This window comes from Suricata suricatta, chromosome 8, assembly GCF_006229205.1.
Source record: "Suricata suricatta isolate VVHF042 chromosome 8, meerkat_22Aug2017_6uvM2_HiC, whole genome shotgun sequence".
In the NCBI taxonomy this organism is placed as follows: domain Eukaryota; kingdom Metazoa; phylum Chordata; class Mammalia; order Carnivora; family Herpestidae; genus Suricata; species Suricata suricatta.
The window spans coordinates 20,281,576-20,306,689 of NC_043707.1; the positions used below are offsets into that span (position 1 = coordinate 20,281,576).

The 25,114-nt window shown below is 55.6% G+C and overlaps 1 protein-coding gene across 2 annotated transcripts in view; it reads left to right on the forward strand.

Moving 5' to 3' along the window:
• KIAA0556 (KIAA0556 ortholog) overlaps nucleotides 1-25,114 on the forward strand; it is a 184,340-nt gene that overhangs the window by 155,715 nt on the left and 3,511 nt on the right. For both annotated transcript variants that reach the window (XM_029946662.1, XM_029946663.1), the window contains 9 exons: nucleotides 2,775-3,500; nucleotides 4,306-4,511; nucleotides 7,129-7,207; nucleotides 10,922-11,099; nucleotides 15,643-15,808; nucleotides 18,846-19,003; nucleotides 20,349-20,413; nucleotides 21,591-21,701; nucleotides 23,809-23,948. In XM_029946662.1, the coding sequence (XP_029802522.1) occupies nucleotides 2,775-3,500; nucleotides 4,306-4,511; nucleotides 7,129-7,207; nucleotides 10,922-11,099; nucleotides 15,643-15,808; nucleotides 18,846-19,003; nucleotides 20,349-20,413; nucleotides 21,591-21,701; nucleotides 23,809-23,948 (1,829 nt within the window). The remainder of the gene's footprint in view (nucleotides 1-2,774; nucleotides 3,501-4,305; nucleotides 4,512-7,128; nucleotides 7,208-10,921; nucleotides 11,100-15,642; nucleotides 15,809-18,845; nucleotides 19,004-20,348; nucleotides 20,414-21,590; nucleotides 21,702-23,808; nucleotides 23,949-25,114) is intronic.

Sequence of the window (25,114 nt, forward strand, 5' to 3'; positions counted from 1 at the left end):
CTCTCTCCTCCGCCCACTTGCGGCCAGCCGCCAGGCCGTTCATTTCAGTCAGTGGAAATCAAATCACAATAACCTGATGTCATGATGATGCATATGGGAAGTTCCTTCTGCCAGATGTTAAGCCTAGCGCCTGGAGGAAAAGAAGGAAGAAACTTCAGGGCCTTTTTTGATGGCAGATGAGAAGGAGGGGAGAGGAAAGGTGCAGGAGAGCTGACAGGTGCACACGGGGGTCCCTCAAATCCAGGCCTGAACGGGGGGCTGCATGATGGTGATGCCAGCCAGCCGCCCCTGTGCTGGCAAACGTGAACTGAGCCGTGCAGCACAGTCTATGCTAGGCACTGGGACACACCAGGGAATGGGGCAAAGGAGGAGGTGGGGACAAGGTGGGCCGGCATGTGGGGATCCGGAAGAAGACCTTTCCTGGGAGAGGGCACAGCAAGGAGAGGCAGGAAGAGACTTGGTGTGTCCAGGGAACAGAAAGGCACGCACGGCGGATGGTCAGGGAGAAAGGCTGAAGCATGGCGGCATGGGAAGGACTTAGATGTTTCCCGGTTCAGTAGAGACCATGCCAATTGGAGGGCTGGGTGACAAATTCCCTCCCACGAGTGTGAAGTGACAGAGTGGACATGTCTCCGCCTTCCGAGGGGTTGTTGGAACTGGAAGGTGGTGGCTGGGGGAGAGAAGCCAGAACGTTGAAAGTTGAGCATCGCTGCCTGGGACCAGATGGGGCCAAGGCCTGGGGCAGGACAAGGCCTGGGTGCGCTCATAGCAGCAGCGGAGAGCCCAGGAGTGCCAACACTCCTGAGAGGGCAGAGGAGGGACCCTCGGGTGGAGGAGCATGAGGACTGAGGAAAGATCGAGTACACGGAGTCCTCATGTACTTACCAGAAGTCTGCTCAGGGGAGGGGTGTGGGAATTATAGGACTCTTATTGGAGGCAAGGGGCAGAAAGCCACCAGGAGTGTGACTTCAGGCATGGCTGGATCCAGGGGCTCCAATGACGTCATTGGGACTCTCTCTCCATCTCTTGGCTCAGGTCCCTGTGTTGGCTTCATTGTCAGGCAGGCTCTGCTCACAGTGTAGCTAACTGGCCACCAGCACTGGGCACCCAGGACCGACATCCTGCCGCCTCAGGGCACCACTCTAAACTGAGCCCCTCTCTCTCCATAGTTCCCTTCCCAGCCTGGAAGGGCGCTGTCAGCATTCGCCCAAGCTGGATGGTCTGAAGGTGGGGTAATCCCCAAAGGAAAATCAGGAGAAGGGCAAGCGGGGTCGGGGTGAGCCAAACAACTTGCAGGGCTTGAGGGAGGTCGTAGCGGCGGCCGCAAAGGGAAGGAGAAAATGGGGGGAGGGGGGCGGTGGAGGAAGTCATGAGATCAGGTCCGGCTTCCTTTTTCTTTCAGGTAGGAGAGATTTATGTGCGTCTGCAGGCAGAGAGAGGGCAAGGTGCCAGTGGGGAAGAGATGATTGAGGGTTCCGGAGAGAGGGGATAATTGATGGAGCTGGGCCCCCTAGGAGACAGGCAGAAAATGGAGTGCAGGGCGCAGCCCGATATGAAAGGAGAAAAAACAGAATGTCAGTGTCATCAGCTGCTGTTTTTCCAGAACGACACCCTTCCGTGGCAGTTAGCCATAGCCTGGCTGCCAGGACAGGCTGCCGCTTGGTGCGCACGCCGGGGCCTCTCTGTTATGCAAGGGGGAGACTGCAGCCTCCGGAGCACCCCTCCGAGGGCCACACTGTGTCCTCCATGGGCTGGGGACACGCGCTTCCGGTCTGGAAGCTAACCAAGCCAGGCGCGGAACTAAATTCCTTGCTTACAATATACCTGTGTTGTTGGCGGTTTTTATAGCACTTTTCCCGATTCTGTAACACATCTAGGGAACTCAGAAGATCAGGTGACACGTCCCAGAAAGGATCATGTTAACACCTCGGTGTGTGTCTGCCATAGCGGATCTGGCTTTTTCCCATTTAGCGTTCTTCCGCGAGTGTTCCACCTGCCGTTAGATAGTCTTTGAAAACACTGTCCAAGTCACGTGATGTGACAGACCCAGAGCGGATCCTCCGGCTGCTGACTCAGGCGCCTCCGGCAGCGGCGGTGCCCCCGCTTGGGTGTGAACATGGTTTCCAGCAAAGGCTTTCACACTCCAAAATGTCTTCCCTCAATCTGCGTGCCGGTGGCGTTCTTAGAAAATTCAGACTTTCATCGGGAGCCCTGGGTGGCTCCATTGGTTAAGCATCCGACTCTTGGTTTCCGCTCAGGTCCTATCTTGTGGTTTGTGAGTTCCAGCCCTGCTTCGGGCTCTGTGCTGACAGTGCAGAGCCTACTTGGGCTTCTCTCTCCCTCCTTGTCTCTCTGTCTCTCCCTGCTTGTGCTCTCTCTCTCTCTCTCTCTCTCTCTCTCTCTCTTTCTCAAAATAAATAAACTTAAGAAAAAAAGAAAATTCAAAGTATATTGAGAAATACTTCGCTTTTTGTAAAACAAGCAGATTCTGACTTGAGGAACCGTAATCGATTTCTTACCAACCTGAGTGTGGCGTGTGACAAGGGGCCCTGACTGTTCCCCGCAGGGCAGGATATTAACATCTGGGTCCCACCCATTAAAGGCCAGCAGGGGCTCCAGGCATCGAGACCCCAAGAGTCACCCCACTGATCTCTAGGATGCCCTCACACTGAGGGCAACCCCACTACCAGGAGCCCCTGGGTGAGACAGTCTGTGAAAGTCCCCGCCTGCACCCAGGCCACTAATGGGGCTCCGCCCCTCCTGCGTTCTTCCAGAAGATGCCCGGTCCACCCAGACGCCGCCACGGCCCCGGAGGTGCAGTGAGCAGGACCACACGCTGCATGAGTCCTGGGACTCCCTCAGTGCCTTTGACCGCTCCCACCGGGGACGCATCTCCAACTTGGAGCTGCAGGGGGACATCCTGGACGAGTTCCTGCAGCAGCAGAAGACGAGCCAGCACGGCGAGCCGTCGTCCCCACGGAAGGGGGAGAAGCTGGAATCAAGGAGAGGCCGGGAGGACAGTCCCACGGAGACAGACGACGGCAGTGACTTTGAAATCCCCGTCTTGCCTTACGGACAGCGCTTGGTCATCGACATCAAGTCGACGTGGGGGGACCGGCACTATGTCGGCCTTAACGGAATAGAAATATTCAGTTCCAGGGGGGAGCCTGTGGAGGTCGCCAACATCCAAGCAGAGCCGCCCGACATCAATATTCTACCGGCTTACGGCAAGGACCCCCGCGTGGTCAGCAACCTCATCGATGGGGTGAACAGGACCCAGGACGACATGCACGTGTGGCTGGCCCCTTTCACACTGGGCAAGCCCCACACCATCACCATAGACTTTGTGCGCCCTTGCCAGGTGGCCCTGGTCCGCATCTGGAACTACAATAAATCTCGGATACATTCCTTCCGTGGGGTGAAGGACGTCACCATGCTGTTAGACGCGCAGTGCATCTTTAGAGGAGAGATCGCCAAGGCCTCGGGGACCCTGACGGGAGGTACGGTATGTCTGTGGGAATGTTCCGGAAGCCTCTACCCGTTTCCTGCCTAGGCTCTGAGGAAACGCTACAGACCCTGGCTAGCCAGTGACAGATGGGTCTCTCCTCTGCCTAGGCCTGGCCCACTTCTCCCCTTTTGCAACACGGGGGTAGACGGGAGAGCTGACCTCATTTAAACTCCTCCCCGGGGCACTGGCCTCACTCAGCTTCCCTAGCTGACTGAGGTCAGTCGGAGAAGGGGGAATTTTTCTGCAAGCGACTTACTGAGGGGGTGCCCCCAGGAGAGCCCGTGTTCCCAGGAGGTGACAGGATAGGAATGAGGGGAAGCCAGGCGAGGATACGGTTTGGGGGAGCCCAGCCTCAGCTTCATCCTGAGGGAGCTCTGGAGCATAAATTGCAGAGTCTGTCCTTTGGACAGCTTTGGAACCCTGCAGGCCCCTCGGGTTGGGGGTGTCCCTCCCACGCCCTTCCAGGCAAGCCTCCAGCCCCCCCAAAAGGCATCCGTGGGGACCTGAGCAGGGTCCCAACAGCATCTTGCCAGGATGCCTCACCCACACTTATTTCAGGACCGATCACCAAGAGTCTCCTTAGATTAGACCCTGTCATTAGATCTAAGTGGCTCCTAGGACTTGGGAAAGCCCTTTGCAATGTGTGACTAATAAATAACGTGGCTTGCTTACGCAAATTGCAAATCGGGGACCGGTGGTGGTTTGGGATTTTCTAGCACAAAGGTTCGTGGGTTTGGGTTTCCGGTCTTACAAACCATGGGGTTTGGGGTGACTTGACTGCCTTCCTTGTGACCCAGCCCTGGAGCACTTTGGAGACACTATCTTATTCACGACCGACGATGACATTCTGGAGGCCATATTCTGTTCGGATGCGACATTTGATGTGGACGTGGAGGGCCCCTGCGGCCTGCGGAGTGCAGAGACGCTGAGGAGGCCCAGCACCGCGGACAGCGACGGGGCGGAGAGGCCCTACACCCAGGCGGGCTCCTGGGCTGAGGACCGGGTAGGACTGGGGGGAGGGGCGGGGGGCACCCCTCCCTCCCCCCAGGGACATCTCCTCCCAACTCTGCGCCGAACCGGAGGGATGAAGATGGATAGCCTTTGAGCTGCTCATGCTACTGTTTTGACATTTCCCATTTTTCTACTTCATTTTTGGGTCCTGTATGTCATATTTCATTCCCTAATTATTTTTTATTTTTTTATTTTTTTTAAACCCGAGTGAAGAAAGTATTCAAATTTTAATCAAAGCTAGGAGAAAGCGGTTCCCCGTCGTCTCTGTAATTTAGAGGTTGGCAGTCTCAGGGGGGATTTTTGCTTTCGGTTGTGTTTTGATCACTCACCGTTGTTTTTGATGGAACGCACTAGAAATGCTCTTAATGGGCAGACTTAGAATTAAAATAATGATAATTCCAGCGATCGATTGTTTCCTACACACGTATCATGATCTAGGCGGAGAGCCCCGTGTATACTGTGCTTAACCGGGTAGAGACCATTAAAACCCCCATTTAGGAAACCCAGACTCAGACGGGTTAAGTGACTTGCCCAAGGACACACAGCACGAGAGTAACCAGGCTTCAACATGAAGGTAGGACTCCGAAGTCTGTGTTGTTTTTTTCTAAGGTTTTTTTGTTTGTTTGTTTGTTTGTTTGAGAGAGAGAGAGGCAGGGGAGGGGCAGAGAGAGAGGGAGACACAGAGTCTCAAGCAGGCTCTAGGCTCCAGGCTCCGAGCTGTCAGCCCAGAGCTAGAAGCACTTGAACTCACAACCCACAGCCTCATGACCTGAGCTGGCACTTAACTGACTGAGCCACTCAGACTTAACTCCAAAGTCTATGTTTTTAACTGATAACTTTTTAAGAAATGAAAGATGACCGTCAGGGGAAGGGTCAGTCCAAGTGAGGGACCAGAAATCAAACAGCCGGAGCCCCCAGGGATGTCCTTGAGGCCCTAAGGGGAAAGAGGAGATGGTAGAGGGTGGGAGAGGGGAGGGAGGTGCGCTGGACCCCCAGGGACAGAAGGGGGGCCTGGCACGTGGATCCCTCGCTGTTCAATGGAGTTAAAACCCCGGAGGGGCCAGGCAGAGTGTCCTGCAAGACTGAGGGGGGCAGAGGCCCCGTGTTTAAGGAAGCAGCTGCTCCCCCACACCCCCACCCCGAGACAGGAGTTGCTAGTTCATGTTGATAGTTGTCCTGATTTTTTTTTCCGAGAGAAGCCAGCAATCTGGGTTTTGATGTAAACTGCCCCAATTAAAAACTGTTGGCAACTAAGGAGAAATGCTTCCAAACCTGTGAGCCACGGCGCGTCTGGGGTCTGGATCTGATCCCTGGGTCCCCGGTTGGGAGCTGACCTGGAAGCTCTTCACGTGCCCAGAATTTTCCAGATGCCCCTAAGGGCCTCTGATCACATCCAGCCTGTGAGGGACAGGGAGGAATCTTTGTCCCGGTCTCAGGGACGAGGAACCTGAGCTCTGGGAGGCCAGTGTCACACCTCTAGGAGGTGACAGGGCTGGAGATGCCCCCAGCCTGTCCGGGTATTCAAGTCGGCACATCCACCAGGGAGCGTCCCAGGAGGCCCGGGGAGGACGGGGAGCAGGGCAGGTGCTCCCATGGTGACCAGAGGCTGCTCCGTGTCACGGACGCTCCTGGCAGGCCACCCTCCCCACCCTCCAACCCAGAGCCGGGCAGGAAAGGGCCTGAAGGGGCTGTGTATCTAGAAGCTGGGCTGAAGGATCTAGTACATCGCTCCTGGGACTGAAACACCAGCCCTGTGGAAACTCAAACATCCGGACGTCAACTTCCCTTCCTTTGGCATCTCAGCTTTCCTGTCTGCAAAGTAGTAAAAGGCCTTTTTGCCCTGACTTACAGTGTAGAGATCTAATGAGGGAAATTTATACATGAGACCCAAGGGGGAGGGTGTGGCTGCCCACGTTGACCCCCCTGTAGACGGAGGAGGAGTTCTTCATCCTGGTCCCCACGGGAATCACCTGGGAGCTTTAGAAACGCAGATGCCCAGGAGCGCCTGGGTGGCTCAGTCAGTTGAGCATCTGACTCTTGGTTTCAGCTCAGGTCAGGACCTCACGGTTGTGAACTCGAGCCCCACATCGAGCTCCACGCAGAGCCTGGAGCCTGCTTGGGATCCTCTCCCTCCCTCTCTCTTTCTCCCTCTCTCTCTGCCCCTCCCTGGCTCACACACACACATGCTCCCTCTCTCAAAATACATAAATAAGCATTTAAAAAAAAATGAGACACCCAGGGCCAGTGGTTGAGAACCACTCTCTTTGGTTGAAATTTTCTTTCTTCTCTTCATCTCTCCCTCCTGATCCTTCTCCCACCTTCCTCCCTTTAGCTCCCTAGGTATTTATTGGGTCCTTCCCTATTCCAGAAAATCTGATCACCTTGGCTGGTGATGTCAGCTGCTGGCACGAACTCAGACACACGAGGACTTTTGGGTCTGCCTGTGTGACCAGTCACAGAGTTTCCACAATGACAGAAAATGCAAGAAAAGACACAAGGATTACCTGGGGCTCGGGGTGGACAGCAATCTGGGGAAATGGCTAGCCGGCTGTGCGGGCATCACTAACATCACCCTCTTCCTCTCTGCTTCTCCCCCAACCCGTGTGTAGGTCCCAGGGCTAGAGGCGCCTCTCAGTCCCCCTGTCCCCGAAGTAACCACGCCAGAGCCAGGCATCTACCATGGGATCTGTGAGTATCCTCTCTTGGGCCGGTGTCTGGTAGAAGGAGGACTGTCAAGGGTGCAGGGCAGTCATGGCCACCTGGGGCAGGGGTTCCCTGGACAGTTGGGCAGGTTGCACACTGCACAGAGACACCAAGCTGTGGGATGGAGCCACATCATTTCAGAGGAGGAGGGAACCTCTCTGCAGCTGGTCTTTTCCAGAAGGACACTTTTGCATCTTGCATGCAGACACCTTGTGTGTTAGTTGTGGCCCCGACCCAGGAGGCTGCAGCAGGAGCCCAGAAAGCATAGAACAAGCAGCCATAAGAGCCAGAAGAGACCCAAGGCATCTGTCGCCCGGTGGTTTGGACTGTCCCTGCCAACTCAGACACATGCACAGAGGAGATCTGCGTCCTCCTTGCTCCAGGTGGGGCGGGAGCGGCAGCAATACTGGCCCAGGGTGCTGGGTCTTCTGAGAAGTCTGGAAATTGGGATTTTTATGTGAGGTCTCCAAATTTCTAAGTGTCAGCGGCCTAATTTTATGCTATGTGTAAACACCATACAAGCCAAACAGAACACGTGTTGTGTATTCAGCCCGAGGGCTGAGGGTTTGTGGCCTCTGACAATTCCCATCTGGGCTTCACCATGTCGGTTCCCTCTTCTTTTCCCACTTACCCCTCTGGCCAGCTCCTCCCGTACTCCATGTAAGGACCTCTGCTGGGTCCTGGGGGATCTTCAGGCCAGAGGCTCCGGCTGAGTGATCTCCCTCCTGATCCCATTTCCCCATCCCCCGGGAAGGAGGCCCTGTCGGCCAGTCCTTTGCAGCCACAGCAGCTGGACTCCCCTGGGGCCTGCGCTTGAGGGAGGGCTGCGAGCAGGACAGGCAGAGGGAGGAGCTGGGGCCTCGTGCCGTCCCCACAAGGCCTCTGCCAGCTGCACGGGGAGCCGCGGAGCTGCGAAGTCCCCTGGGAGCTGTCCTGCACTGAGCGAGGGGCCAGGCCTTCATACATCTGTATCTATGTGCCTCAGGACGTGCAGGGAGCGCCAAGGCCAAGGGCAGTGCACGCGGGAGGACTCAGCCGTGAGCTGCCAACACTGCCCTCCACTGGGGGAAGGAGTCCGTCAGTCCGGGGCTGGGACCCGGCTGGGCCCCACAGCCTCCTGCGCACCCCCTTCTCAGGGCCTCACTGCTGCCCACCTCCTCCCCTGGGAAGCCTGCCCATGGGCCGTGCGGGAACCTTTGCTCCCTCCCTCGCGGCACAAAGACGAATTCTCTCTTAGAAGAGGGGAGGATGCCTCGCTTTGAGCCCCCACACATCCTTACATTCCAGAGCACGCTCTCAATTGCTTTCAGACAACAGAGACTCTTTAGAACCAACTTAGTGCCAGCGGGAGCCTGGTTTGGGGCCCGGTTTTATCTCCCATTCAGGCACGGTGTTGAGGCCGTCCCTGGCTCATCTCCCCGCCCCCTCAGTTCTTAGTCCATCCACGCAGCGAATGACCTCATCAGGCTGTGGTGCGTCCCTCCCGCCCTCTGCCCTGTCTCACTCCCTTCTGTCTTTCTTCCATTCAGACCCTGGCCACCCAAGGGCTTCTGGAAGTTCTGGCTTTCCGTTCCCTTTCTGCCCAGCAGTCCTGGATAAATGGGAGCTTTTGTTCCCATTGAGTCCAACAATGGTTCCAGAACCGTGTCTCCTCGGCCTGGCTCGGGTCATGTGCTCATCCATTAACCAGTCGGGGTGGGTGTCAGGGTGCGAGGTGGAAAACTGGGTCAGAGGCCCATCCCTGAAGCTAGAGGTGAGGGGTTAGCCACCCAGTGTCATAGTGGAGGTCAGAATGCCCAAGCCAGAAAAGGGAGGGAGGAAGGAAGTCTGGCCGGACGCAGCCCCTGGCCCCTTCCTCTGCTGATTCCCCCAAAGATTCTATCTGTAAATGTCCTTCCCGCCCATCCAGCTTCTGCCCTTTCTCCAAAATGTCATCTCAATGCCTCTGGGACTTTTTTGCCCTGGAGTAGAGCTCAGAGCCCTTCTTGCTGGAGGGACAGTGATTTTTCTGTCTCTCTACATGGTAGGGAGAACTTTCAGAGCCGTGTGATTTCTGAGTCTCTCTTCCTTGAACCTTTTTGTTTTCCCTGCCGTCTCTAAAATCCTAAACCCAGGATTCGCCAGCCTGTGTGAGTGGAGAGAGCTTTGCTAATGTGACCCGGGGCGGGGGTGCACGCTGGGGTAGGTAAATACGGCCAATCCTATTAATGTTTTGAAAGGGGCTATATGACTTGCTAATTTGCAGATGACACTAATTTGGGGCGTTTTGCAAATATCAGCGGGGATGAATAGGAAAGTAGCTGAGAGAGTTGAAACGTGGGAGAGAAATAACAAAATTAATTTCCATTTATATAAATACTAATTGATACACCAGAGGAAAATGAATATGGAATGTGAATATTAGCTCAAACAAGAGAGCAGGCGCTCCTGGAGCGAACCCCAAGTTAGATGTGCCAGCAGTGCCTTGTGCCAGGCAAGCCGAGGGCCGTCCAGGGAGAGGCTGGGCACCGTCCCTCCTTTCCCCCGAGGCAGGTGGCAGTGCTCCCTCGCCGTGATCCCCTCATCCACGTCCACAGCCTCTTCCACCTCCATGCCCGCTGCCTCTCTGAGCGGAGAGCACAGCCACTCTGTCTCTTGGGTCAGAAGACGTGTCTTTCCCTCACTTCTGCACAAGCCATTGAGAAGCCTGGCAGTGCTGTCTCCAAAATAGACCCTGAGGGCACCTAGGGGGCTCAGTCAGTTCCATGTCCAACTATGGCTCAGGTTATGATCTCTCGGACCGTGAGTTCAAGCCCCACGTTGGGTTCTGTGCTGACAGCTCAGAGCCTGGAACCTGCTCAGATTCTGTGTCTCCCTCTCTCTCTGTCCCTCCCCTGCTCACTCGCTCTCACTCTCTCTCTCTCACTCAAGAATAAACATTTTTTAAAAAAAAGTTCAAAGTCCGCCCCTCCAGTGGCTTCTCATCTCAGGGAGAAGAAAATCTCAACTTCAGGACGTGAGCCAGTCCCTACCCAACCTTCTGACTTCCTTTTCCTGTACTGCCCCCCGCGATCACTTGGTTCTAACCACAGATCACATTGGTTCCCTTCCCAGAGCCAGTGCCCCCGCTGTCCTCTCAGCCTAGAATGTTCTTCCAGAAATGCCGAAGAATGGCGGCCTCTGACCCGTCCCCCCGGCCTCCGCTCCAGTGTCACCGCCTCAGAGAGGTCCCTCCCCACCCGCGTCCTGTTTTGTTCATGATGCTCGTAGCTCTGTGGACGTATCGTATTTGTGTGTCTGTCCTGTGCTTGTCTGTCTTCACTGCGACGGAAACTTCTAGAGAGATGCTGCTACATGTTGACCCCCTAATCTCCAAGTCCAAGGATAGGGCTTTGCATACAGTAGATGATCAATAAATATTCCTTTACCATTAATATGAATTTGGTGACACTCAGGGATTTTATGTTGATCCATTTATCTGCAGGTGTTTAAAAAGTAAAACAAAAAACTGTATCGACATTGATTGACATCAGCAGTGATCCGGGCCCGGGGGTCACTAAGAAGAAAGGTGGAGAGCCCACCCTGACGGCCCTTTCATCTGAGTCTGGGTTTTCAAGGCGGTAGAATGCAGAGGCTGAAGGTCATTCCGTTTCCCGTCTCCATCTTGGGCCCTCCTCCTGGACGTGTGGCGTTCATGGGCCGCTTTTCCTCCCGTTACAGGCCTTCAGCTGAATTTCACCGCCTCCTGGGGGGACCCGCACTACTTGGGGCTCACAGGCCTGGAGGTGGTGGGCAGGGACGGCCAGGCGCTGCCCGTCAGCCCGCACCAGCTCTCCGCCTCCCCCAGGGACCTGAATGACCTTCCTGAGTACACCAATGACTCCCGGACCCTGGACAAGTAAGTGTCTGTGAGAGGCCGCCTGCAGAAACTTCCGGAGCAATCCCCTCCCTCCACAACCACTTTCAGCCCCTGAGAGGCGGGGCCACTCACGCTCAGATGTGGAGCCGGGATTGGGGATCTGCTCCGCGTCTTGGACACTGGATTCAGACAGCAAATAGCCTTCCGTATTCCGCCTTCCCACCCCCCGTGAGGGCTGGGTCTTCCCATTTTTTTTTTTTAAGTTTATTTATTTTGAGAGAGAGAGAGTCCCAAGCAGGCAGCACAGTCAGCACAGAGTCTGATGTGGGCCTCGAACCCATAAACCATGAGATCATGGCCTGAACCAAAAACAAGAGTCAGACGTTCAAGCGACTGAGCACCCAGGTGCCCCTTCCCATTTTGGAGTCAAGGCGTGGGAAAGGGAGGTGACCCTCCCAGGGCCACACAGCTGGAGGTGGTGGGCGGGGTTCCAGACCCAGCTGTGTTTTGCGTTTTTCTCCATCACTTAGAGTAGGACCTGGAACACAGGACGAGAGCTTGGAAAGCGTTTGCGGCTCCGCATCTGAGCCCGGGCAACCCCGCCTCTCAGGGCCCAGAATCTTCCCTCTCTGGAAGTCTCTGTGGGCGGTGGCGAGCACTCTCCTCTGCGTTGGTCTGATTCCATGAGCCCAGGCTGGGGCCAGGCAGTAACAGGGCGAGCCTCAGATAATGGTGTCACCCCACGGGCCGTCACTGCAGACTGGCACTCCCCCTGCAGGGGTCAGAGGGATGCACGTTCCAGTGCTGGCTCTGCCCCTTGCCCGCTAGAAGTCTCTTAACCCCTCCAGCAATAAGAGTAGTGATAATAAAATTATAGCAGCCATCCCTCGAGCACTGAAAAAATGCCAGTCCCTGGGCTTACGTTACACATGAGCGGGTTACAGATATTCACCCATTTAACCCTCAAACAGCCCTAAGAGGCCCCCACTTTACAAATGAGGAAAACTGAGGTGCAGAAAGGTTAACAGGTGGCCAGAAGTGACCCAGACTAGGTTTGGTATTTTGGTGGGTTTTTTAAATATTTATTTATCTTGAGAGAGAGACAACGTGCATGCAAACGGTGGAAGGACAGAGAGAGAGGAAGAGAGAGAATCCCAAGCAGGTTCCGCACTGTCCGTGCAGAGCCCAGCGCAGGTTTGAACCGGGATACCATGACCCGAGCCGAAGTCAAGAGTCGGGGACTCGGGCACTTAACTGACTGAGCCCCCCAGGCGTCCCTGTTAAGTCTCTTAAGCCTCTGATACTCTCTAGGTTCCCTTCCATCTTTTCTCATTTTTTTCTTCTAAATTATCTGTTGAAGAAAGGGTTTTGTTTGGTTTGGTTTTGCCCTTGTAGAGTCAGGATTTTACTGGTTGTATCTCTGTGGTGTTGTTTCACCTGTTCATCAGCCCCTGCGTTTCTTGTAAATTGTTCATTAGATCTAGAAGCCTGATCCGACTGGAGTTTGGGCACTGGGGCAAGACGTGGCTGTGGGGATGTCATTGTCCCTGCACATTCCCTCCAGGACACACAGAAGGTCTGGTTGTCAAGGTTCTTGTGACGGTGGCGGCCAGTGCCCAGCGGGGACATCTATTACCACCTCAGGGGATGGTCCCACGACGGTGGTGCACCGATCCTGTCCTTCTGTTTTTCATCAATAAAAAGAAATTTTCCTTCAATGATTTGGTTACCCTGAGGTACAAGTCAAATAGAAAAGGCAGTCTAAACGCTTGGTTCTTTCCCTTTACTTTTCAGTTCTCAAAATAAAACAGTGTTTCCCCGGCATACTGGAACATTTGTGTTTGGGGCCCCTGGGTGGCTCAGCTGGCTAAGCATCCGACTCTTGATCTCAGCTCAGGTCTCGATCCCAGGGTCATGAGATCAAGCCCCACGTTGAGCTCCATGCTGGGTGGGAAGCCTACTTAAAAATAAAAAGTCTCTGTCTGACTCTCATAAATCATGAATTTAAACAGACTGTGTTTGAAGGTTTTCAATTTATTACAGCTTTTATCTTATTGATGCTCTAAGATACTGAGAGCTCCTAGATCCTTTTTTTTTTAATGTTTATTTCTTTTTAGAGACAGCGCATTAGAAGGGGAGGGGCAGAGAGAGAGGGGGACACAGAATCAGAAGCAGGCTCCAGGCTCGGAGCTGGCAGCACAGAGCCTGACACAGGGCTCGAACCCATGGACTGTGAGATCATGACGTGAGCTGAAGTTGCACGCTCAACCCACTGAGCCACCCAGGCGCCCCTTGCATCCTATTTTTAAAATACCAGTCTGTGACACTTCCCTGCTGTCTGATGTGACAAAATATTCCAGGCTCCCTTTGTATATTTCTTATCCCAAATGTGGAACTGGCCCCTTTTCCCCCAAGAAGTTCTGGTTCCTTCTAGTGGGAAATGGTATGTAGAGACCATAATATAGCCACAAGAGATGTTCATTGCTACTGGGTTTCTGTAGAAACCGGTTTCTAGGTTTTTCTGTGGACAGAGCTGGGAAGTGTCATTGAGCTACTCTCGAGGGTGTCTGTGGAGATGTCCCTTCCCTGTCACCTGCAGACACTCCAACAACCCTCTCTACTTTCAGAGTTAGGCAGCACTTTTGCTATGGAGGTAGCCCCGTCTCTAGGACAGAGAAGCGGTTGCGTTTAGAAGGAAAGAGAAGGTTCTCTCATCGGCCTAATTCCATAAACACCTCTGTTTTAAATTGCTGAATGGCCTCAGTTTTAAGATGCCAGCCATAGTAAGACACGCCATCCATCAATTTAATAACCACCTTTTAGAGAGAGAAAAAAAAAAAGAAACATTACCTCCTTGGATGAACACTTAGATTGTAAGATTTATTCCAAATCAGAACTTTAAAACGTAAAAGGAAAAAATAAAGTTTGTTTTATTATGTCTTTATTTTTTTTATTTTGAGAGAGAGAGAGAGAGAGAGGCGGAGAAAGAGAGAGACACAGAATTGGAAGCAGGCTCCAGCCTCTGAGCTGTCAGCACAGAGCCCGACGCGGGGCTCAAACCCACAGACGGTGAGATCATGACCTGAGCCGAAGTCAGATGCTTAACTGTCTGAGCCACCCAGGCTCCCCTAAAGTTTGTATTAAAATCTAGGAAGTTCTCCCAGTGCAGCAGCCTCCAAGTCACCAGGAAAATAGGAGAGAGAGGGGAGAGGGCTACATGAGAGGCTGAGAGTTGGGGCCCCCTGTTCCTGGGACCAGGCTGCTCGGCGGCAATGCCAGGCCCAGGCCGGAGCCATGAGGATAGCAGCCTGGGGTCGAGGCTGCGGTGTGCCGGGCACACACGGGCTGTCAGCGGCAGGATGGCCTCTGGGACAAACGCGGGCAAAGTCGGGAACAATGAGGCGGGATGGTCTGGGCAGGAGACCCAGAACCTGGCCAGGATGGGAGTTTGGTCCGGACAAGGTGACAATGGCGAAGAAGTAGGTGATGGCTCCAAGGGCTCCCTCCAAAGAGTGGGGGCCACCCTGGGCTGCAGGGTCACGGGCCACACCAGCTCCCCACAGACCCAATTGCCCCTTCCTGTGTTTTTCCCACAACAGCTTCCAATGGCGCTCTAGTGCCTTAGTGTCTCTCTCCCCAACGCAAGAAAGAAGGAATCAAATTCTTTAGAAACGTGCCGTGGAGTGCATTATAGCATTTTACAAAAAGTTTGGAAAAACAGAGAAAAGCATGCACCTCGAATCCCTTCTGACACAAATGTGTGTCACACTTCTGCAGAGCCGCTCCTGGTCCCTGCCCCCGTTTTCCAGCATTAAAACCAGTGCCCGGAGCCGCCTCCACCACCTCACTATGGCATCATTCCCGTGATTATTGTTTGAACAAGGGTACAGATTTACTTAACCCTTTGTGTTTTGAGACCTCTTGGGGGGTTTTTTTGGTCATTGTTTTTTGTGGTGGTGGATTTTTTTTTTTTGCTGTTTATAAATAAACAACACTATAACAAATATCTTCCCGCAGGTTGAACAAATTTTTCTTAGAGAAAAAGTGTTCCAGAAATGGAATCCCAAAGGGTCCAAAAAGATGACCCATTCTCCTCATTTACTTTAAACCTTGATGGCAGGGAGCCTGAGTGGCTCAGTCTCTTAATGTCCGACTTTGACTCAGGTCATGATCTCGTGGTTTGTGGGTTCGAGCTCCGTGTCAGGCTCTATGCTGACAGCTCAGAGCCTAGAGCCTGCTTTGGATTCTGTCTCTCCTTCGCTCTCTCTTTCTCTCTCTCTCTGCCCCCCGTCCCATCTCTCGAAAATAAACATTTAAAAAAAGTTAAAAAAGAAAAAAACCTTGATGCCTGACCCGCCCCACCTTTCACAGTACAGACTGTTATTCCTTCTCATTTTCGTATTTTGTCTGATTTTCGTGGCCCCTCCCTGTGGCTATAATCAGGCCCCCCTAACAAGCCCAGTGCAGCCAGGCCGGTGCAGGGGGTGCAGGGGGCGATGGGAAGGGGTGTGGACCCCCGCTCTGGTTTCTCCCAGAGGACACGGCCGAGCCCCAGCTGACCGAGCCCTCCCCATGTCTGCAGGCTAATCGATGGCGCCAACATCACGATGGAGGATGAGCATATGTGGCTGGTCCCCTTCTCCCCGGGCCTGGACCACGTGGTCACGATCCGCTTCGACAGAGCTGAGAGCATCGCAGGCCTGCGTTTCTGGAACTACAATAAATCTCCCGAGGACACCTATCGTGGGGTAAGCTGGGGAATAGCAGCGGGCTCAGTCCACTGTCAGGGAAACGGCGCCTTGATGAATGGCTGGTGTGGCTGCCAGAGAGGGGCATAAATCTTCCAGAACTTTCCAAATGGAGCCGGGGGGTGGGGTTATAGCCAGGGAGAGAACACGCTGCTGTTTGCTTCTTCTGCAAAGAGCAAACATGGGCTAAAGAACCCAGGGCGGACTTGGGATACTTTGTGCCTTCTGGGGCGCGGGGGTCCCCAGCAGGCCAAGCCCCTGACCGTAGTGCTGGACGGAAGCCCTGTGGTTCCCGGAGGGTTGGGGGCCAGGCCCTGAGCTGAGGGCTTTGTACCTGTTCATTTCGTGGGGCCCTCACCCCAGTGTCAAGTGTCAAGTGTCAAGACCCTCCATCTTTCAGGGTATAAAACATTGGAGTTCAGGACGGTGCATTCACTCATCCAGGGTCACACGGCTGGAGCCCACACTCAGTTCCACACCACTTTCTTCTGCTGCTGGGTGTGAAAAAGCAGGGGCCGCTGCTGCGGTGTGGAAGAGGAGCATCCAAAGTGCCCTTTTCCTGGGCTTCTGTCCTCCTGTCACTATGGACTGTGATACGTTTGTCCCCGCCCCCTGCCACACAGGGGTGATGGTGAGACGGCCACCGAAAACGCAGCAACGCAGTCAGGGCCCCAAAGTCACCAGGCCCCGGTCTGCATCCCAGCCCTGACTCCTAAGCAGCTGTGTGGTCTCAGGCAAGTGGCCTGCTTCCCTTGAGCCTCAGTTTCCCCATCTGTCAAGTGAAGAGGCAGATGGTGCCTGCCTTGGGAGAGCACGGAAGCTGACCAAGCCAGGCCTCGGGTCCCGTGAGCCCCACGTGTGGCTCCCCAACACGCACCTGCCACGGGGTTCCTTCCACGGCCCTGTGGGGCCTGCAGAGCCGTGGGGGTTTGCCACAGGGGAGTCAGCAGCCCCCTGGGGGCTCGCCTTCCAGAGCAGTGCACTTCATAAGCCCCCCGGCCACACCTGAGGCTCCCAAAGCACAATGTCAAGTTCAGCAGGTCTGGAAAGTCAGATATACTGGTGTTAAAAATTCCCTCTTATGGCTCAACTCGTGCCTCTGGGCCTTTATGCTCCCTTGAGCAAATCAGTCTGTCTGGTTTAGCCTCCATGGCCTGGATTTGCCGCCTGGAAATGTTGGACCCAGAGCCCCTGCTTCCCAGGCCTGGCCGCCACCAGCCTCGGTGCCCGTGACAAGTGGCCACCGTAGGACCAGAGAGATGGGCGCTCTGAAAGGGCGGGTCCTGGAGGGCAGCATGATGGCAACAACCATGCGCACATCAGGAAAATGCCTCGGCCCCCAGTACCCCCCAAGGCGCTCTGGGCGTTCCGGTTACAGACCCTGGCACGTGGTTAGAGCCAGGCCTTGTGCCCTGGAGATAGGGCTTCAGATCCCTGCCGTGTGTCCTTGGGAAAATTGCTTAGCCTCTCTGAACTCCCAATTTCCTTGGCTATAAGAAGGAGCTGATAGTAGAAGCCCCATCCAAGGGACCAAACTGGGGAAGTCAGGGACACTTCCCAGTGGAGGTGGGGGCCCTGGAGGAGGGACAGGGCCTTCCTGGGCCTCTGCTCTGCTCTGTCACCAGCCTCCTGCGAGCTCCAAATCCCAGCTGAAGAAGGAGCCCCTCTTGGGAGATGAGCTGGCAGAACCTGAATCAGCCTAGAGTGAGGCCGAGTGGGGAGCTGTAGTGACAGCTTTTGGGCCCCCATATCCAGCCACACCTGAAGCCATTTACCTACAAGCTTCAGGCTTCTGTGCCCTAAGGGGAATCCCTAAATGCCCTGGGGCACATGCAGTCTCTCTGAGACCTGGGGCAGGGCCTCTCTGCACAGCCCCTCTGCGTCTCCTGGAGCTGACAATCTATCAGTTTGGTCAGCAGTTGGGCCCCCATTCCTCACCAGGAAGGTGCAAGAGGCCCTGATTCCAAAACGTGTAGTCAGAGAGAGAACGCTGGCCTGCCCCCCTCCCTGCTCACCCACCACCCCCCTGCCCAAGGGGACCAGACCTGAGCCACCTCAGACCCTGCCATTCAGGCTTGGAGATTCACGGGCAGATCCTGGCCACCGGGCTGGTGAAATCTGTCCTAGATCAGGGGGGCACGTTGGCCCAAATCTCCCCCACTCAGCAGGCTGGTAAGCGCCCACTCCACACCAGGCCAGGAAGCAGGAACCCGGAGGGTCTGCTGTTAGGGACTACATGAGCTAAGGGGGCACCTCGGGGGCTCCGTCAGTTAAGCATCCGACTTCAGCTCAGGTCATGATCTCTAGGTTCATGAGTTCAAGCCCTGTCAGCACAGAGCTTGCTTCCGACCCTCTGTCCCCACTTCCCAACCCCCCGGCCCCTTCTCTGCTCACACTCGCACTCTCTCAAAAAAATAAATAAACATTTAAAAAAAAAAAAAAGGACGAGCTCAGGGCCCTGAGAAGGAGGAAGATCGGGGAGGGGCTCATTCTGTCCCCGGGAACAGTGTAGGAGAAGTGGAGGTCCGTGAGGCGGGGCGGGAAGAAGAGTCAGTGCCAGACACCTGCTGAGTCCATCTCTTGTGTCCGGCACTGCATTCCGCATCTTTTGCGTACGTTCACTCATTATCGAGCCCATTTAACAGAGGAGGCAGTTGAGGCATAGGGAGGTTAAGTAACTCGCACAGTGACTCACGGTGGAGGTCGGGGCACCTGAGTCCAATGCCCGTGACTGTTGAGCTGCTCTGCAGCCGGTGACAGGGGTGGGGACCCAGGCAGAGTCAGGCGCCACCCCTGCTTGTGGGTCACCATCATCCCCTGCCGTCTGCCCAGTGCCCAGCACGGCCCCTGGCACAGAGTCTGAGTGGCACGGGAAAGTGGCCCAGCCTGGTGCTTCTGGCCTGAGACAGAGGCCAGGCCAGGCTATCTGTCCGGCGTGGGGGCTGTGTCACCTGTCACACACGGCGGCCGCCGGCGTCAGTGCTGGTCTCCACGCTGGCCTCCTTCCTTCAGGCACGGGCTTTCCTTTGTTTGTTAGGCCAAGATGGTCCACGTCTCCCTGGACGGCCTGTGCGTCTCCCCTCCCGAGGGCTTCCTCATCCGGAAGGGACCGGGCAACTGCCACTTTGATTTCGCTCAGGAAATTCTCTTTGTGGACTACCTCCAGGCTCGACAGCTGCCCCGGCCAGCCCGGAGGTGAGTGGGGGCGGGCCCCGGGAATGTCCCCTCCCCAGTCCTCAGGGCTGCCGGCTCCACGTGCTGCTCTGAAGTTTATACCGAAAGGTTTTGAAGCGATGATCAAACGCGTTGCTTCTCAACTTGGCAGTTTTCTAAAGCTCAGCCGAGCCCTTCCGGAAGCCCGGGGGATGGACCCTCCTTGTCTAGGTGTTGGGGCAGCTCGCAGTCTGGCGTGCTGGAGATTTTAAATGCTTCGCTGCACTTCCTGCTGGGAAAAGAGCACCAGCCTGCCTGGATTCCAGAAAAGCCCGCCGGCCAATTTGGGGAAGGGCCTTCTCTCTCTCTCTCCTGTTTCTGAGTTCCTGGTTTAGATTCAAAGAGAAAATGAGAGCCTAACATTTTTGTGGGCTCACTGGTATTTCTTGGCCTGGGTCTCAGCTGCATTAAGTTCATAACAATTTGTAAATGCCACGTTCAGTTAACTCATTCAAACCCCTTGATGTCCAAACGCCAGAGGCTAAGCTCACAAAACAAAATGAGTTTCCCTCCACTGTGACTGGGATCACTTGTTGGGCCGGTCATTGGGAACAGCCACTTAATTATAACATTGCCCTTGAAATTGAAGAAAACCAGGAAGGCCCGGGCGGTACTGGCTGTGGGCCTGGGAGAGAGGCCCCGTGGGGTGGAGTGTGGAGGAGAGAGAACCCCCACCCCCTTCCAAGTGCTGGCTCTGTTTTGATGCTTTGTTTTCATCCTTCCAACCGTCCTTTGAAGGAGGGATTATTATGCCCATTTTACAGATGTGGGAACTGAGGCCCCTGCTATTGAAGCCACTTGCTCAGGATCACAAAGCCAAAGCTTCAGGGTACAACCCACCTTCCGCTGGCCTCCTCTCCCTGCCCGCCTTCCATCCCGCCCCGCACCCCAGCACCCCTGGTGCTGTCCCACCACAGGACCTTTGCTCTGGCTGCCACTCTGTTGGAGGGTTCAGCTCTGACTCTGTGCGGCTGCCTCCTTCTCAATTCAGGCGCCGGGTCCCTGGCTACCCCTAGGGTGGCCTGCCTCAGCCCTGGCTCTGGCCCAGCTGTCAGCGCATCGCAGACTCGCCCTGTTCATGAAAGGGCCGAAGTGCTGGGTGGTTAAGTGTGGACTCCAGAACCAGACAACCTCAGGCCACATCCCTGGCTGCCTGCCAGCCGTGTGGCCCTGAGCAAGTGACTTCACTTCTCTGTGCGCCTCACCCGCAACCCCCACCTCCTGGGGCCATACGGTCTGCAAAGTCTGTCACCCAAGGGATGACTGACCAGCGATCAGGGTAATCACAATCTTCTGCTTCCTGGTGCTGTTTTGTGGTTTTTTTTAGGCTGGGCACGCAAAGCCAGGAGCGGGCGAGCATGGACTACGAGGTGCCCCTGATGCCCTGCGGCTGTATCCTCCCCCCACAGGCCCCAGAGCCCGAGGACAGGGCTCGGCCCCTGTGACGATGTTGGGTTCCCAGCAGGCCAGAGCCGAGGAGCCGGGACACCAGGCAGGGGAACCTGGGGACGAGGGGAGGGTCGGCGGGTCCTCGGACCCACTGGGTGCTGTCGGGGCGGGGGCAGCAACCCGAGTTCCAGCCCCACCGCCTGGCCAGCTGACGTTTCAGGAAGCAGCACCCGGGACTCCAGTGGGGAGGGGCCAGAGAAGCTGGAACTTTCCGAAGGGCCTGAACTGGAGGCGTCCTTGGATCCAGGGAGGGAGGAGGTGAAGATACAAGCAAGGACAGCCCGCTGTGGCGGGGCCCTTTCCTCGGCCTGGCACTGTTGACGCTGGGCTGCCTGTGTTAACTCACGCCTCACCACAGCATGGGGCGGTGGAACTGCTAGCATCCCCACTTCACAGATGAGAAAACTGAGGCCAGAGAGGCTAAGTAGCTTGCCCAAGGTCACACAGCTGGGAAGAGACAGGACAGGTTGGTGAACGTGAGCCTGGCTCTCTCACCAGTCCGTTCTTCGGGAAGGTCTGCCTGTGGCTATGATATTGCCTGGAAACCGCCCCCCTGGTTTCCTGCCCTGCCAGCCCCTGGAATGCTGGGAGCAGGTTGGGGACAGGGCAGAGGACGGGCTGGCACCCCACTGTGCCCATGCACCCTGCCACGGCCCAGCCCGCCTGGTGCTCATGTAAGCCCCGCCCCCAGCCCCCTGCACCCTTGAAGTGGATGGAGGAGAGAACAGGAGCTCCGTTCTTGTCATTTTACAACCAGGGAAACTGAGGCATGAGACAGTTTGAGTCCTGGTCTTTTTGTTCGGCACGACCACACAACCAGTTTCTGGCTAAATGGTCCTCCTTCCTGCCCGCTCCCTGGAGAGCGGCTCCTCCCCTCCGGGCCTCCTGTCTCCGGGACTCGGAGGAAGGTTTTCATTCTTAAAACACACGCACACGCACATCCAGTAAAGAAAGTTTGATGCCACATGATTTGGATACACCAGTCTCAGTGCGAGAAAAAAATGATTTTTTTTCTCTCCCCTGCATAAGCCCCCCAAAAGTATATCCCAATGTTACCTTTGCCATTGTCTTGCTTTGTTCTCAGAAAATTAAGCCTATTTTTCCTTAATGATGTGCCCAGTCATTTTTCAGTTCCAGCTCCTGACCAGCTGGGGTGACCCCTACTACATCGGCCTCACGGGCCTGGAGCTGTATGACGAAAGGGGGGAGAAAATCCCTCTGTCGGAAAACAGTATCCTTTCTAGGCGGAAGGGGACCCCGCCCTGACCGAAGGGAGCATGGGAGGGTCAGGGGAAGGCGGGGCGATATCGCTGGAAGAACCAGACCCCAGGACCAAAAGTGCCAGGGGCCTCTGCTGATGGTCACGTGCTGACTCTTGGGAGGACCAAGGTCATGGGAGTCCCGCAAAACAGAGCATCCTGTGGTCCAGGGGTTCACAGGACGGTACCAACTGCACCCCGTCCTGGAGAGCCACAGGCACTTTAGAGTTCTAAAGGTTCTGGCAAGGCCTGCAGGGAGCAGCCTGTGGCCCTGTGTTCAGCCCATGACTTCACTGACCACGGTCCCCTTTGTTCATGGACCGCCCACACCAGAATTCACAAACGCTGAGCCCACTGCGTTTTTAATATTTCAGATGAGTTGCTAATATTTTATTTAATGTTTTATTTTATTTTATTTTATTTTTGAGAGAGAGAGAGAGAGAGACAGCGTGAGCAGAGGAGGGTCAGAGAGCGAGGGAGACACAGAATCTGAAGCAGGCTCCAGGCTCTGAGCTGTCAGCACAGAGCCCGATGTGGGGCTTGAATTCACAAACCGTGAGATCATGACCTGAGCTGAAGCCGGATGCTCAGCTGACTGAGCCACCCAGGCGCCCCACGTTGCTAATATTTTTTAAAGATCAGGGCGTTTCACAGGAACACGTCCATCTTCAGCCACTCTTGAGAAATGTGCAATGTTTGAGGCCACGGTCATGCACAGCGATGGTGGCTGGACCAGAGTACCCACTGCCCTTTTCTCCAAGTGTGGTCTTACTGTTTCCTACCAGGCCCCTGAGATTGCTAGTATTTATTGAGGGCTCACTCTGTGAGGGCTTGTCCCATGGTTCCTGGTTTGCCCTCACAATAGTCTTGGGAAGTGAGTGCTGCTATCCCTATTTTACGAATGAAGAACTGAGACACAGAGAGGTTAAGTAACTTGCCCAAGGTCACACAGCATAGGAGTGAGGACCTGGGAGGCCAGCTCCAGAGACCATACTCTGACCAATGAGTTGTCATGTGTCTCTTTGATATCACCTGCCTGCCTGACCCCTCTGGGCCTTTGTCCTGTGACCTCTGGCCTACCACAGGGACTGGCCAGAGCAGGCCCAACCCCAAAGCCTGCCTTGCACCTGTTTGGGACTCCCTGGCTTCCTTTTCTGCCTTCCCCTGGGAACACCGTCCTTCTCACCTGACATCAATGATTGTTGGTGGCTTTGATTATTAGTGAGTCCTTGGACGTGTAAGGCTCTGTTGATTTTACCAAATGTGCTCACATCCAATGTCCTCTGAGACCATCACATCAATTCTGGGATGTGGAGGCTTTTAATTCTTTTTAGTGTTTATTTTTGAGAGAGAGGAAGGGAGACACAGAATCCAAAGCAGGCTCCAGGCTCTGAGCTATCAGCACAGAGCTCCACACAGGGCTCGAACCCACAAACCGTGATACCACAACCTGAGCCGAAGTCAGATGCTTAATTGACTGAGCCCCCAGGCACCCTGGACCTGGAGGGTTTTATACCCATTTTACAGATGAGGAAACAGGCCCTGTTCTGTGACTTTCCAAGACCTCAGGTCAGAATGCAGAAGCTTGAACTTGTTTGTCCAAATGGGTGCTAATGTCCAGTAGTTGAGTGGCCACGGCTGGGTCAGGCCCATTTCCGTTCCCCCACCCCGGTGCATCCAGCCTCAGGCTGGTCCTCACATGCCGAGGCTGTGTCCAGCCGCCACCCAGTCCCCTTGCAAAAGAAACCCGTAGCAGTTTGCCCTCCACTCTCAAAGCGTCAGCCACAAATTCCGTTCCTGCCTCCAGCGTCCCCGGGAGACTGCGCCTTCCCAGCCATCTGTCAGCGTGGCCTCCTCCCCTTTCCTTGAAACTGACCCCCTCCCCGCCCCCACACTCCCATTGGCCTCTGTGCTCATTTTCCCCAGAATGTCTAATTTGGCTGTCACTTTTCCGGCTGCCCAGAGCAGCAGACGGCCGTGCTGCCCGCCAGCCCGGGCGTCCCCGGGGCCATGCCGCCCGCGAGAGCGGCGTGCGGCTCCCAGCACACCGCTGTGGGTTATGGCAGCTTAGCCTCCCTGATATCGCCGCCTTCCCGGACAGCGTGAACTCCCTGGAGGGCGTGTGCGGGGACGTCCGGACACCCGACAAGCTCATCGACCAAGTGAACGACACCAGTGACGGCCGGCACATGTGGCTGGCTCCCATCCTGCCCGGCCTGGTGGGTGCAGGAGGCCCCTCGGGCCCCGTGACACATCAACACACCGAAATGCCCGAGGGCTGTGAGGACTGCTCACGTCCTGCGAACACACACCTGATGGGCGCTCATCGGGATGAGTCCCTTCTCCTTGCACTTGGGGGGGACTCCGAAGGCCCCGGGCAGCAGCCCCTCTGCCCTCTCTCCTCTGGCCACATTCCCTGTGTCTGCTCCTCCTTGAGGGCACCGGGTCCTGGACCCCAGCCCTGACCTCTCTCCAGTCCCAGATCTGCCTGTCAGCTCTTCAACCAACTCAGTTTTCAGACCCTCCCATGGGTCCTGCTTGTCACTGGGGGACCTAGGGGTGGGCCTTCGTCTACCCGGGTAGACAGAGGAGATAGGCCGGGCTGGGCTGGCAGTTCCAGCCCGAGTCAGCCTCGTGCCTGGGTACACAAGACCAGCAGCCCTGGGGCGTGCATGTGACTACTGAGGGGTCCCCTTCCCCTCCACGTGACTGGGCAGGAGCACTAGGAGGTATGCCTTGCTCTGTATGGGAGTTTTCCCAAAGGTGTGGCCCCTGAACCCCGAGCATCCGTCAGGTCCCCTGAGCCAAGGCCAGCCCACCAGCGCAGAGGACAAACACGGAGGTCTCCCAGCCCTGAGACCCAGGCCCGCCCCGAAACGTTTGTTGTTGTTGTTGTTAAGAGAGTACAGCTGGGGGGGGCCAAGAGAGAGGGGGACAGAGGGTCTGGAGCAAGCTCTGTGCCGACAGCAGACAGCCCGACTCGGGGCTTGAACTCACGACCCCTGAGATCATGACCTGAGCTGAAGTGGGACTGACCCAAACATTTGTCTCTGCTTGAGCCCCTGGGGCAGCTGAGTTTGAGGACCTTTATTATTTCCGGGGTGCAGTAAGAAGACTGACGGTGCCCCAGCAGGACACCCCTGCCCCCCACCCCCCTGCTCTCCCGACTTCCTCTGAGGCACTCTGACGATGGCCAGAGGCTGAGACCGGGAGCCTGGGGGGTACGGAGCCTGCAGCCTTCGGCCAGCCCTGAATGCTTATTGCTTTATTCTCTCCTGCAAGCAAGGGACCCCTAATACTGAGTTTTTGTTGGGGCGGTTCCGGGGGGAGCCGAGGGTCTCACCTTACTAGCTGATCCTGCCACTGATCTGGGCACCTCCCCCAT